This window comes from Xenopus laevis, chromosome 9_10L, assembly GCF_017654675.1.
Source record: "Xenopus laevis strain J_2021 chromosome 9_10L, Xenopus_laevis_v10.1, whole genome shotgun sequence".
NCBI classification, from domain to species: Eukaryota; Metazoa; Chordata; class Amphibia; order Anura; family Pipidae; genus Xenopus; species Xenopus laevis.
Genome location: NC_054387.1, coordinates 71,502,493 through 71,517,825, shown reverse-complemented (window position 1 = coordinate 71,517,825; position 15,333 = coordinate 71,502,493). Strand labels below are relative to the sequence as shown.

The following is a 15,333-nucleotide window of genomic DNA, read 5'->3' as shown; positions in this document are numbered from 1 at the left end:
TCATATCAAGGTTGCTGGACTACAAATCCCATAAATCCTGTCACCATTCCCTTGCACAAGGGGAAACTGATCTTGGCATGGATATCATCAGAGAGAATTGCATATTTCTGCCTTCCAACAAGAACTGTCTATTTTATTCTGCATATACACAATGCCTGAGTTGTGCTTATTCTTTACTTGACTATAGGAAGTTGCGCTTTGGGAAGTACAATGACTTGCGGAGAATGCCTGAAACTGGGGCCTCACTGCGCTTGGTGCTTTCATAAGGTAAAAGAAACACAATTGGGGTTATGTAATAAAATGCACTAAGCTTGCCCAGGAGCAGTAACCTATATCAACCAATCAGAAGGTAGCATTTACTGGTCACCTGTTTAAAAGCAAAGATCCTACTGGTTGCTATGGGTTACTGCTCCTGGGCAAACTTAGAGTATTTTATTACATATGGGGGTTTATGTTTATAATTTAAAAATATTACGGAAAATGCTAACAAACATTCTTGGCTAAACTGCATAAAAATCATTGATTATGCTTTTTTTTCACATGATCCCAATGAAAACATTAAGCCATATAACTCTTAGAGGCTCATTTAAGTTATAAAAATGGAAAACAGATTTTTTCAGTGATTTCTGTAATTAAATGTGCCAAGAAGAGGCAACCTGTCCAGCCTTGACACTAGGATCCACAAACTGTAATATTTGATGAGCCATTTAGAGTGTTTTGACATTGTTTCCATCTCAGAACAAGCTTTTTGCCCACCAGCTAATCCTATTCATATCCGACATACGTTTGTGCACGTTTGTGCAGAACAATGAAAATATTTTTAGTTCATTAGTCACGTTTGGCCTAGCAGCAGAGTTTGTATGAAAACACTGTAAGAAAGTCCAGGGAGGGAATAGAACAAGGCTTTGCAGTAAGTATAGTCAGGATTAGAAAGATTGATAATATGGATAAAAGGGCTATCTAGATTTTATAAGGAATGAATCACTTGGACGAAACAAAACAGCGATGGTGGAATTTATCAAGTTATTTCAGTCGCATTCCACTTCCTGCCAGGACAAAAAGAAACCATTCTTAGGATACAACATAATCAGACTTTGTGACTGTTAAGGTGATAAACTAGAGCAAATCAATATGAGCTTCTGTACTGAAATTAAGGTGTGCCCTAGAAGCTGCTCTTCAACCTACAGTGAACCAGGAAATAAGCCAAATAGTGCAGGGGTATATTATAATATAATATAGTATCTATTGAACTATATAAGAGCTGCTGTTTAACCTTTCTGCCCCCATATGTAATAATAGGCATACCAGTTTGCCCAGGAGCAGTAACCCATAGCATCCAATAAGATGACCAATAAATGCCACCTGCTGATTGGTTGCTATAGGTTACTGGGCCTACGGAGATGCATTTATACTTTAATTATGATTAATAAAGATTTATTTTTTTAACTTATACTTTTGGCCCTGCGGATTCAAGGTAGCCCTGCCTTTTTGCTGTTTATATTGCTATAGGTTAATGCTCATGGGCAAACATAGTGCCTTTTATTACATAACCCCCTTAATGTCACAGATCATACATTCTTTGGCATCACCTCTCATGGAAATGCAAGCCATTGCCATAGAATTTTTATTTTTCCATCAAATATGATATACTGTAGTAGTTATACAGGGACCACAGAGTTGCAAGGGCAGTTAATGCAAATCAACTCACCCCCAAAAAAACCAAATATGGAGCACCCAAAACATTGAACTGTGCATTGCAGGAGTCTCAAAAGACTGTAACACAATTGTGTGACATTTGATATAACTCACGTGGTTTCCCAACAATTGACTCAGTGTACAAGTAACAATTCTAATTTAATTACCAGAAAGAGGTGGGCCTACAAGAGTGTAGTTCTTGGGATGGAGCAGATACTCTGATACTCTAGTAGGCCTGTCTGAGTCTGTTCATAGCACTTTAAGCACAATATGTTTTTGAGATTTATTTTTCATGTCAGAGACCATGTTCATTTTTAGGACAGTTCCACTGTACCAGAATCAGAGGGAATGATATGCCTCAAAATGAAAGCAAAAATATATGTACCCTACAATCTACAGTGATGTATTTGTCCAGTGAACCTCAGTACTCATAATGCATGCTTATTGTTGGTTTCAGCAAAGAGGTGTTTCATTTGAAATCCATTTTTGTTTCCACATTTGTAGAATTTTACTGATTCTTTGGATATTGCAGTTAGATGTGATACCTATGAAGTTCTTCAGTCTAAAGGATGTCCTGCTGAGTCTATTGAATTTCCAGATTCCAAATTAAAAGTTCTTAGAAATAAGCCACTTACAGAAGGTGCACAGGAAAACAGTTCTGATGCCACTCAGATCAGTCCTCAGAAGCTTCTTCTCAAACTGAGACCTGGTAAGAAACATTACATTTCCTATGCCTCTTAGGTGTTATTGATAACAACACTGCTTAGATATTTTATTGTCAGATGCTATGGCATGGCTCATATTTAAAGACACACTAAACCCAACCATAAAGGTGTTTCATTACAACCCCATGTTCTCTGTAAAGGTTGAGAAATAACATAATTATGGAAACCAATTCACCTATAAGAATTCTGCTGACCAAAAACTTAATTAAAGATGCAAGAGAATTGCCCAGTGAGAATGCGGATTCCCAGCACTATGTCAGCCATCTTAATCTTATTTTACAGATAAAATCTCTAATAGAGATTATTGTGTCATTTTGAGGTCATTATATTACACTGGAACCAGACTTTGGAAGAAAGACAGACTTGTTCAGTGCTGGAAAACTGTGCTTAAAGGAGAACTAAACCCTTAATGAAAAAAAACCCTACCCCCTATCCAACAAAGACCCCCTTACCTCCTCCTCCCCAGCCTAGCTGCTATCCCGGGTAAATGTCCCTAACTCTTTACTTACCCCTCTGTGCAGATTCAGGGCATCAGAGTTCACGGCAGCCATCTTCTTCTTCTTTGGTAATTTCCGGGTCTTCTTCTGGTGCTTCGGCAATTTCTGTGACTATCAGTGCATGTGCAGTTGTTCAGGACCGGCAGTCTGCTCCAACTGCACATGCGCAAATACGGCACTTACTTCCTGAAGATTAGCAAAGAGTAGGAGATGGCACCCGTGGACAGAATCTGCACCAAGTAAGTAAAAAGTAAGGGCCATTTACCCGGGGTAGCAGCTAGGCTGGGAGGAAGGAGGGGGATCTATTTAGGGTAGGGGGTAAGGTTTTTTTTAATGAAGGGTTGAATTCTCCATGCTATAATGCTGCCCTGGGCCCTGGAGAGCTGGGGAAAGTTTTTTGTGTGCAATATTGCTTTAATAATACAATCCTGATGTTGCTGGGCTACAGCTCTCAGCATGCCTTGACCTTGATAATATGTTAAAGTATGCTGGGATTTGTAGTCCAGAAACAACGAGTAAAGTGTGGATTTATTATCCATTTAAAGGAACATTATTCTTAAAACAATATTGCACAAATAACTTTCCCCTAGCTCTTCAGTGCCTGCTGCAGCAATAAAATGCAAAATAATCCTCCAATGAGAATCCCAGCTGATCAGTGTAAATCTGGCTCCATGTTTTTTGTTCCTGCAACTGGAGTTGGAAGCTTTAAGCACAATTTCCCAGCACTGAGCAAGTCTGTCCTTTATTCTCATGTCTGATTCCAGTGTAATATAATGACCTCAAAACAATCTTTGTACGTAAGATAAGGGCAAGATGGCTGACTGGTCAGTAAAATTCACATTGGTCAATTGGTTTCCATGTGTAATTATGTTTTTTCTCAACTCCTATAGAGAACTAGCGGGTGCAGTTGGACACCTTTATGGTTGGGTTTAGTGTCCCTTTAAGAGTGAAGCTTTTTTGAGGATGGTCTCAAAAATTCAACCAAAAAAATGCTACAACATCTTACCTTAATAATATTGAGAAGGGAAAAGATTTTTCTCCTTACATGATATCTGGCCTTTTTCTTTTATTTACAAAAACTGTACTTCTTGCATTCAAAAGGTCCATTTCATTTAAAGGGGACATCTACCATAAATATGTTTCTCCAGTATAGTAACATAGTTTAAAGTATGATAGAAGCTGTAGTGCACCAACCACACATATGGGTTATTAAAGCAATATTCTTTCCAGGGCCAGAGGTTTACTCTGTTTAAACTTTTACAATAAGATTTTATAGTCCTACAGGGCCAGTGGCCAAAATTATGCAATAGGATCCACCAGAGAAACCCCTGCCTGTTTATTTTTCAGTTCACTCTCTTCTTGGTTTCATTCAAACTCACCAGAGACATTAAAGGAATAGGAAGGGTAAAATCACAGGGGGTGCCAATATTGTTCACTGAGTGCCGCACTGCCATTTTATTCCTGTCTTCCAGGACTTGGATGAGTGCATGTGTAGCAACAGAACTTTTTCAGAAATTTCTGTACTTCACATGAGCGCTTCTAGAAGTTGTGCAGTGGGAAAGAAAATGGTGGTGTGTGCTAAGTGAACAGTATACTGGGTTGGTGTGTTTTTTGAAGATGAGCATCAGCCCCTTGTAACAGGTAAGCAACTAGAATCACTAGGGGGTGTTCCTAACAATTATTTGTTTTACCTTACTTGCCTATTTAAGCAGTATCTTACCTCGGAACACTCAAACAACACTATCAATTTTGAAGTTTAGTTACAGTGCAAAATTTTTGTTGATGTCATTATTTTAAGTAACAAGCAGATGTGTGAAGGATTAATGTGGATGGATCTGTCCCCCTGTGGCATTCAACCATCCAAATGTAGGATTCATGTGGTCAGCCTTGGGCTGGTCCCAGTATCCTCTTCTTTGTTGGAGCCACAAAGTTCTATGGAAGGGTTTGTGTAAAAGTGACAATGTGCTGACTCTTGTTTTGCCTTCTTTTGTCTTCTCCAGGTAGAGAACTAACATTCCAGATAAACGTTCGTCAGACTGAAAATTATCCTGTAGACCTGTACTACCTGATGGATCTCTCTGCCTCCATGGATGATGATCTGAAAACAATAAAGGAACTGGGTTCAAGTCTTTCAAGGGAAATGTCCAAGTTAACAAACAATTTTCAGTTGGGATTTGGATCTTTTGTAGAGAAACCAGTTTCCCCTTATATTAAAACAGTTCCGAAGGATATTGAAAACCCTTGCCAGTAAGTGATCATTCCGTATCCTACCTGTTGACTCTTGACTGCCTGATATGGGTCTTAAGTTGTCTCCAGCTGTCTACAGGGCAGTTAGTTTTAGAACTATAGTAAGTATTCCTTGTTAACCATGTCAGATATAGCCATACAACTGAGACCTTTATGACTCCCACCTTTCAAAAGTAGGCATCCCACACTTTATTACCTTTAAGCTACCTGTTAGTATGTTATAGAATAACCTATTCTAAGCAACTTTTCAATTAGCCTTCATATTTTATTTTTTAAAATATTTGCCTTCTTCTTCTTTTTTCAGCTCTCAAATAAGGGTCAGCTACCCCATCTAAAAGGCCAATGTTTTTTTAAGGCTACACATTTATTGTTATTGCTATTTTACTCATCTTTCTATTCAGCCCCTATCCTACTCATATTCCAGTCTCTTATTAAAATCAATGCATGGTTGCTAGGGTAATTTGGACCCCAGCAACCAGAAACTGCAAACTAGAGCGCTGCTGAATAAAAAGCTAAATAACTCATTAAACTGAAATTAAAAAAAACAATTCCAAATTGTCTCAGAATAAGACTCTCTAGTCTACATCATACTAAAAGTTAATTTAAGTTATTTATTTTTAAGTTAATTAAAGGTGAACAACCACTTTAAGCCTACAAGAGAGTTTTCCAATGACAGTCATCCCTGGTATGTCCAATCAGTTATATGTGAATTAACAGAAAAGTCTTTTGAAATATGAAAATCCATCTCGAGTTTCCCTTTTGTTCACACCATTCTTTTTCATTCCTGTTGCAGTAGTATACCTTATTACTGCCTGCCGACCTTTGGGTACAAGCATGTTCTGTCCTTAACGCCAAATGCCCAGAACTTTAATGAAATAGTGACGAAGCAGAGGATCTCGGGAAATATTGACACACCAGAGGGAGGATTTGATGCCATTATGCAAGCAGCTGTTTGCAAGGTGAATGAAAGCCTGCTGGGATACATTTAGGAATATACAGTATGTCATTATAGGAAACCAAACAGCATTAATGTGATGTAAATTGTTGGTTAGCCATAGGTTACCTAAGGGCTAGTCCACACGGGGAGATAGCGACGCGTTTGCGGTCGCGGCGACAAAGCGCCACGACAGTCGCCGCGACCGGCGCAGGCGACAGTTTTGTATGGGCGCCTATGTAAAAACGCTTTTGCTAACCACACGAGGCGATGCGCTTTTCAACAGTTGCCTGAAAAAGCCTGGCGAGGCATTTTCAGGCGACTGTTGAAAAAGCGCATCGCCTCGTGTGGTTAGCACAGGCATTTTTACATAGGCGCCCATACAAAACTGTCGCCTGCGCCGGTCGCGGCGACTGTCGCGGCGCCGCGACCGGCGCAGGCGACAGTTTTGTATGGGCGCCTATGTAAAAACGCTTTTGCTAACCACACGAGGCGATGCGCTTTTCAACAGTTGCCTGAAAAAGCCTGGCGAGGCATTTTCAGGCGACTGTTGAAAAAGCGCATCGCCTCGTGTGGTTAGCACAGGCGTTTTTACATAGGCGCCCATACAAAACTGTCGCCTGCGCCGGTCGCGGCGACTGTCGCGGCGCTTTGTCGCCGCGACCGCAAACGCGTCGCTATCTCCCCGTGTGGAATAGCTTAAAATATTGCTGAACTACTATTCCTTCATATAGATCACATCATCACATGGATTTAAATGTATATCCCTTTATGATAGTCTCACTAGTGCTAATCATTGTGGTACAGTGTAACATATGCTTGTTTATACATGCTTAACCCTAGTAGGACAAGATTTATGTAGAAGTATAAATCTATAGCCTAAAGTCAAAGGTAAGTTCTGATACTGGTAACAGAAAAGGAGAGACTATGTTATGTATGCTAATTCATTCGGAGGAAACCTAATAGGTTTAGTCTTAATGAAAAATAAAATGGAGGTTTGGGAATAGATATGATGGGTTTTGGCTCTTCTGCAAACTACTAAACAAAGAATCAGAAAGTCTCAATGTGGTAGATTAAGGAGCAACCTAACTCTTGAAAGGTGACAAATACATTAAATGAATAATCGGAAATCAAACAAATCAAAATACTTAAGTTTCCACCTCAATTCAATCAGAATAAATGCAAGTTGAACTTGTTGCACTGTAGTTTCCAAGCAGTTAGTATAGATCTATTATCCTTATTAATTAGGCATCATGTGACTTTTATCTAATAATTATAACCAGTTAAAATAAAATGTTTTGCCATTATTTATGACTGTGTATAAGTACACATTTCTACCAGCTTTGCAAGGCTTGGTGCTTTTAATCTGAATTTTCCTTTCACAGAAATACACAGTGGCTCACCCAACACAGTCACGACAGTGACACCATGCTCAAATGACATTGTGTCATAACATTGTTACAGCACACACAGATATTAGCTTTATTGAAACATGAATAAGATGTGTTTTTGCTTGCCTGGAGTTTATATCAATTGATTCCCTGTGTACAGCCAACTTTCCAAACAATCCAGTAACATGATATATTTAAAGGGGTTGTTCACCTTGAAATTAACTTTTAGTAGAGTGATATCTGAGACAATATGCAATTGGTTTTCATGTTTTATTATTTTTGGTTTTTGCTAGTTTGCTGTTTCGCAATTTTTTCCAAATTAACCTTGCAAGCATGCATTGATTTGAATAAAAGACTGGAATATGAATAGGAGAGGGCCTGATTAGAAAGATGAGTAATAAAAAGTAACAATAGCAATACATTTGTGGTCTTACAGAGCATTTTTTAGCTTGCTTCAGTGACCCCCATTTGAAAGCTGAAAAGAGCCAAAACAAGGCAAATAATTTAAAAACTATAAAAAAAGAAAAGTTGCTTAGAATTGGCCATTCTATAACATACTTAAAGTTAACTTAAAGAGATACTGACATCAGAAAATACACTTTTTTAATATCTATCATAACATTATCTTTGAATGCCATTTATAAAAGTATCTGCCTGATGCTTTTACCTTACCTTTCTTACCCCATTTTTTCCCTATGAGGGGGCTGCCATATTTATGCAGCAGGAGTCTGTTAGTATTAGAAACTCTAACTGACAGGCTGACATGGGACAGTCAGGTTGGCAAAACAGTCAGGTTTAGGAACTTCAAATAACAATTACTTACAAACGTAGAAATATCAGCAAAAAATGATCAACATGACCTATAGGTAACTTTTCATGTAGATTAATATTTTGAAAATAAAATGTTTAGTGTCAGTATCACTTTAAAGGTGAACCACCCCTTTAAGGCCAATAAACATCTATGTTTGTAATTGTTTATTTAAAGCGAGCACACTGTTCTGTGAATATGGATCTCAATTAAGACTTGTAATTCTAGGAACGAATTGGCTGGAGGAATGGGTCTTTACATCTTCTGGTGTTTGTTAGTGATGCTGACTCTCACTATGGTATGGACAGCAAGCTAGCTGGCATTGTGATCCCAAATGATGGCCTGTGTCACCTTGACAGCAATAATGAATACTATATGTCTACAGTCCAGGTACAGTAAAACATTACTACTTGCCTCTCATATCTTTATATATTACAACAGATGAAACTAGGGATGCATGGAATACACTATGTTGGGATTTGGCCGAATCTGGAATCTTTCATGAAAGATTCAGCCAAATCCCAAACTGAACTGCAATTTCCTTGTTTGTGTGACAGGAAGTCATGTGATTTTAACGATTCTGAAACCTGCTGGCCAAATCCTGGATTCGTTGCATCCCTAGAGGAAATATTATTGCAAGTCTTGTGATCCAAGTGACACCAACCACTAAGCACTGTTATAACTAATAAAAGTTGTAGCACCAGTGTCCACTTGGAGAGCCTGAAATGTACGTTATACACTGCACACCCGGAATTTACTTACTATGCAGCAGTGGTGCTGGTTCTCCGTTGACCCGGCACGGCCCCTTAGCAACAGCAGTTTTTTTGTTCACAGATCCGCACACACACACAAATTTCTGTAGTGGGGAAAGTGTCCCCTTTTTTTATTATTGTTTTATATCACCAACATCAACGTTTCGGGGGGTACAACCTCCCTTCATCAGGATACAATTACATGTGCAGCAGAAACCTATAAAGGCATAACCCCGCCTCTTCCCTTGTGGTCACACATTCCTGTGTATCATTACAATTTACCCTTTTCATATATAATACATTTTCGAATTGAAAAAATCTTTTTCATAAAGTGCAAAGTCCCAGTAGAACGTGGATAAATAGTTCATAAAAGTTCATAAAAAATTCATAAAAAATTTTTTGGATATGGTATTATACTCATCACTATTGGGGATTTATGGTCTTATGGGATATTGGACTTACACATTTTTTTATGAATTTTTTATGAACTTTTCTGAACTATTTATCCACGTTCTACTGGGACTTTGCACTTTATGAAAAAGATTTTTTCAATTCCAAAATGTAATGATACATGGGAATGTGTGACCACAATGGAAGAGGCGGGGTTATGCCTTTAAAGGTTTGTGCTGCACATGTAATTGTATCCTGATGAAGGGAGGTTGTACCCCCCCCCCGAAACGTTGATGATATAAAACAATAATAAAAAAAGGGGACACTTTCCCCACTACAGAAATTTGTGTGTGTGAAAAATTTTGCTTCCCCTCTTCGCTCATGTCTTCATTCATGTGACATATATTCTTCCCTATATAATACCCCCTCTCTCCCATACATGACAACTATGGTAAAGCCATACAAGGACACATAGTTGGGTGAGCAGGAGGTTCCACTGACATCTGAGTCCACTGTGAGTTTTCCTGGTAACATGTTGGGCTAGGCACAGAGAAATTAGGACCTTTTCCTCTAAACCATCTACAAGCTTTAGTGGTGTGAAACAGTCAAAACTTTTAATTTTTATACTGTGAAAATGTATATATAATGATATTTTATTCCCTGCAGGAATATCCATCAGTTGGACAGCTCATTGAAAAACTAGTGGAAAACAACATTCTTCTCATTTTTGCAGTTACAAAAGCACATGTTTCTTTATACCAGGTATGGAATGAAAACATTATTATCACTCCAAATGAAAAATCAGTTCCCCGAGATTCCCCTTTCAAGCATCTTTTCTCCAGAGAAAACAACTCCAACCTTGACAGTCTACACTTTCTATCCTTAATCCCCTTTCCCAGTGTAGTTGCACAACTCTACACTCTCTCCAGCTCATTTATATCATTCTTATTGGGGCCCAAAACTGCACTGTATACTCCAGGTGAGACCTTACCAGAGGCCTATAAAGAGGCAAAATTGTGTTTTTATTCCTCAAGTTAATTGCCTTTACATGCAAGCACTTTATTTGCATTATTAGCTACTGACTGACACCCCATAGAATTATCCACAAACAAAAATTAGCAATTACTAGCAGGTATTTTAAGCACATAGCTGGATATTGGCTACCAAAGCCAGCAGCATATCTTTAAATTATTTAATGGACGTTGTTTAGTTCAAGGACGAGAATGGTGCACATATACTACCTGTATTAGCAATAACCCTAGAGGACATTATGAATACTGTCTGTCATCCAGCAGGACTCTAGCCTGTTGCTGTACAATATTGGGTACAAGAAATAAAGTTCATCTACAAACTGAAATCATCTTGGCTTTCTTCCCAGATCAGAAAAGCAAAGAACGCTCTCAGAACAAATCAGAAAAACAGAGTGATAAACTCTAGGGAATTTTACAGTTGATTTGATAATAAAAAAGAACTATTGTGATACAAGTATAAAAAAGCAGTGGGTGGCACATTCCAATGTTTTGTGCATTTTGCCCACTAAAGACCCAATATAGAAACTGTGAAATATGAGCTGTTTATCCTATTTTTTCCAACTCAATTTAAAATCCCAGTAGAGGCAATTATTGTGTGATTTCTTCCTAAAAAACATGAGCATTTTTTCAGACAAGGAACAAGAAAACCACAGCACTGGAGCTTTTATGTAATTCACAACCACAATGACGGAAGCAATTTGGGACTGAAATGCCCCAAATTGCTTCTGTAATTGTCACTATAATTGTCACATACAAACACAGCCACAAGTGCAGTCAAAATAGACACAGATCCTGTGCTTATTGATGCCATTCATTAAACATACCTGGACGCCATTGCGTCTGTCCCACCTCTTCTGCTGAATCATGCACAAGTGATGCTGGGGAACCTTGGACAGTAATTCCAGAATTCCCATAGCAGCTTGAGTCAATAAGTATGCCACAAGAATCATATGATAATGGAGTTTTGACTTTGTAAGCTGGAAGTGAAGCAACCCATACTCTGAAAAGGTTAGCTGCAACTTGCACCTGATTTGCACACACACAAATTGTGTTCATTTTGATGCATCCACTACAAACGCAGCAGATGCAACGCCCCACAAAGCTGCAATTATGCTGACATTTTGGAGAAAACACTGCATTGTGGGTAAAGAAAATGGGTATTTGTGTCCGTGTTCATGAAAGTGCCTGTCTGCAACCCCGAACTTGTGCTACAAAAATTATTTTGTATTTATTCAATTGGTCTAAGAAGAGAGAGAGAGTAAAAGGGACAGTATATCTAAATGCTTATGCAGCTGTTCTACATAAACCCAACTAAATGAGTTAATATAAAAAAGGGGGGTATGTTTTCCCATACAGTATTTTAGTCAAATGAGTTCTGCCTTGTATTATCCAATTGTTTATTAAACATGTTGTCCTGTCTGTACATATTAAATGTGCTTGAGGTTCTTTCTGTTTGGAGCTGTGCCTGAAGTTGTATTAAATAGTTTTTCATATATAAACACATGGCAGCTGACAGTATTGTGAGAGCTACAGAGGCAATTACAGAAATACTGTCTGTCATTATTTAATAGCCCCTTAATGTACTACAGCAACGTAACCTATAAATAGAGATGTACAGGCCTTCCAGAAGGCTGCAGGACTGATGGGTTTATCCTGAGACTGGGAGGGGTTTGGCCAACTTCCTCACAAGATTTCCAGGTCCTGAGCTGATTTGGGTTGAGCTCTTCCTCTGCTCTCCTCACCCACAACCTTAAATTGTCAGTTTCTTCCTTCAGCAGCCTCTATTTATAGGTGAACCTGCCACACAGGTGTCCAGGCCTCATTGCACTTTAGATCTCATGGCCAGTGGGGCCGATATTACACTTTCTCATTGTTTCGTTGTTAGATTAACTTTTAGTATATTGTTGACAGGCCTATTCTAAGACAACTTGCAACTGGTTTTCATTTTAATTTTCATAGATTTTGAATTATTTAGCTTTTTGTTCAGCATTTCAGCAAAAATCGGGACAGCTGGGAGGTAAACAGTGGTATGAATGAGAGACAGGAATATGTACAGTAGACGCCTCATTAGAAAGAGTTAATTAAAAGTAACAATAAAATTGTTGCCTAACAGAGAAATAGCGTTTTGGCTGCCAGGGTCAATGACTCCCATCTGACCAACAGAAAGAAAAAGACAAATCATTTAAAAACTATAAAATTAAAATGAAGACCAACTGAAAAGTTGCTAAGAATAAGACATTCTATAACATACTAAAAGTTAAGGTTAACTACCCTTTTAATAGAAAATAACATTTTCACATCCATATTGCACCAAAATATTTTAGGTTTAAAACATGCTCGGATCTGTAGTGCAGAAATATTTCTTTTTGATGGTGCTGGGAGTTCCAGAATGAACTTCATAGTGTGGAATGAGCTACATTTTACCTGTACTTGGTTATTTAAGAGACAGTTTTTTTTACTCTACAGCCTCTAAAAAATGCCTTAGTATCACTATATGTGTAACTGGAAGTTTTTCCAGTTACACATATAGTGATACTGAGGCACATCAGTGCACACATCATTGGCAATGGTTGGCCAATAATATCTAGACTAAAATAATGAAACTTAAAAAAAAATAACCCATTCACGCACAAACTATTACCAGGTTATGCAACAACCATGAATATCGCGCAGTTGTTCCCAAATGGTAGGAACATGCAAAACACAAACTAAGGGCTTTTAGGAAATATTCAATAAATGCACCTGAAGAGGACTTTTTCTGCATCAGTATTTTATTTAGATGACTACAGGTACAGTAATAAAATGTCATTTATCATTGTATTGACTCTGTACAGAGCTACTGAGTACTTCTAAAATGATCTCTATTGTTGCAGTAGCCACTAGATATTACCAAATTAACCATCTCTTATTGTTTATTGCAGGGCTATGCCAGCCTAATTCCAGGGGCCACTGTTGGACTTTTGGCAAAGGATTCTGGGAATGTCCTACAGCTAATTATAAATGCATATAAAGTAAGTTCTTTGATGACTGTGTTATCCATTTACAAGCTTGCTACTTATGAATCTCAAACACTTTCTCTACCTCCTGAGCAATTCACAGACTGACTGAATATTTTTAAATATTTATTGGACAGTTACCCACAGGGCAATAAGGCACACAGTGGCAATATTCACCCACACAGCAAAGCATGATGAATGGATTCCCACGTTGATGTGCTGGCCTCAATTTCCATTCATATGCATTAATGCTAAAGGGAATATCAGCCTGGGAAACAGGAGGGGAGATAATTTCCTCTCAAAGAGATGCAAGCGGGGTCCCTCCAGCGATGGAGGGGATTCCGAAAATCCATTACAGAACACTTTTGTTTCATGGGGCTTCAAATAATATGAATCCCTTTTCTGTTTAAGTGCATCAGCAGCAAAAGCGATAAAGATATGTCGGAGCACGCAGAGCTTGTAATGAACTCCGGCCTTCTGCTTTAAAGACCCGAATTAGCTACCAGCCTTCTTATCCTTCCTATCCCAGCTGTGTAATCACATCTGACATTAATGGCAATGTAATATGACAAACTATTTTATCCGCAGCTGCTGGCTAATGGGCCAGGCTTACAAAATAAGGCTACCCATGACTGAGGCTATTATAATGCTGTTAAGTCAGTACGAAGGGAGGGAAAGGGGAAATTCAATTTAAGCAATGTAAAAAAAGGAGCAGAGATACTGCAGAGCCTGAGGTTTTCTGTTTGGTGACAAGCCAAATCTAATGTGAGTTTGTTGTTAGGCTTCAGTGCAACTAATGTTAAAATAAACAGTGTTAAAATCAATATAATTTCCCCCATAGAGTTTTATTTCATATAGGCAGAGCCTTTGTGTTTGGAGAGTCTACACAAATTCCTTCATATTATCCAAGGGTCAGGTCCATTCATAATACTCAATAACACATAGCAAGATAAATACAGTGCCAATTTCATACATCCGAGGATACACTGCAGGATAATACAGTGACAATTCTATATATTATGCACCACATGCTAGTATACATGCAGTTTTAATTTTATGTGCTATAACCCCAGAACACATGGCAGGATATATGCCTTCTTCATATATAATATTTCCACCAAAAAATTCAGTTGTATGGGTTTGTGGAGACTAAGCTCTTCATTTACTGCACACCCCTACCATTTACACAAAAGATGAAGTCTTGGAATGTGTAATGTCATCATATCAAATTGAATTTAATTCTAATAAATTCTGTAGAGTGCTATGTTATAGTAGTGTTTCTTTTTACTTTATTTTTGGGGTTGCAAACCCTTTAACGTGTGTGCTGAACTGCAGTCCACGCAAGGTTGGATTCTTAAAGCAAAAAGTCTTGATAACTCCAAACTGTTGCCCAGGAATCTTGCTGTGGCCTCTAGGCCCACCTTAGAACTTATGCTGGGGGCTGACCCCTTTCCCATTATTGCACCTTCTTTATTTGTATAGGTCAGTCTCTCTAGACCTACCAACTAGAGTCACATAAGGGCCGTTTACACAGCAGACATATTAATATTCAAATGCATACTGACAGGGATATGTAAATCCAGAGTGGGCTGAGATAGAACACATGACAGACTAATAGGAAAAGGCAGAGAACAATTACTTTACTTGTCAGTTATTCCAGTACTGGATCTGAGGTTGTTTTGTGGCCCACGCTTACTAACTTTAGTGGGAATCACAATTCAGGATAGATTTTACTGGAAGTGATGTAAGTTTTGGCTTTGAGTCCCATGGCCACTGCCCTATTTGCCAGTGTTATCCTCTGCCATTTCAGCCGTTTGAAGAACATGGAAGTGGGACCTGGGGCGTAAACAAAGAAGGCAGATTCCCA

At 38.5% G+C, this 15,333-nt stretch overlaps 1 protein-coding gene across 5 annotated transcripts in view; it reads left to right on the top strand.

Moving 5' to 3' along the window:
- Positions 1 to 15,333, top strand: part of itgb6.L (integrin subunit beta 6 L homeolog) — a 65,713-nt gene that overhangs the window by 34,152 nt on the left and 16,228 nt on the right. For 2 of the 5 annotated variants that reach the window (XM_041577103.1, XM_018235839.2), the window contains exons 3-9: positions 188 to 267; positions 2,200 to 2,404; positions 4,918 to 5,164; positions 5,958 to 6,123; positions 8,526 to 8,687; positions 10,106 to 10,201; positions 13,392 to 13,481. In XM_041577103.1, the coding sequence (XP_041433037.1) occupies positions 188 to 267; positions 2,200 to 2,404; positions 4,918 to 5,164; positions 5,958 to 6,123; positions 8,526 to 8,687; positions 10,106 to 10,201; positions 13,392 to 13,481 (1,046 nt within the window). Of the gene's footprint in view, positions 1 to 187; positions 268 to 2,199; positions 2,405 to 4,389; positions 4,559 to 4,917; positions 5,165 to 5,957; positions 6,124 to 8,525; positions 8,688 to 10,105; positions 10,202 to 13,391; positions 13,482 to 15,333 lie in introns of those variants that run through there. The other 3 variants (XM_018235840.2, XM_041577105.1, XM_018235841.2) reach the window with 3 other exon arrangements.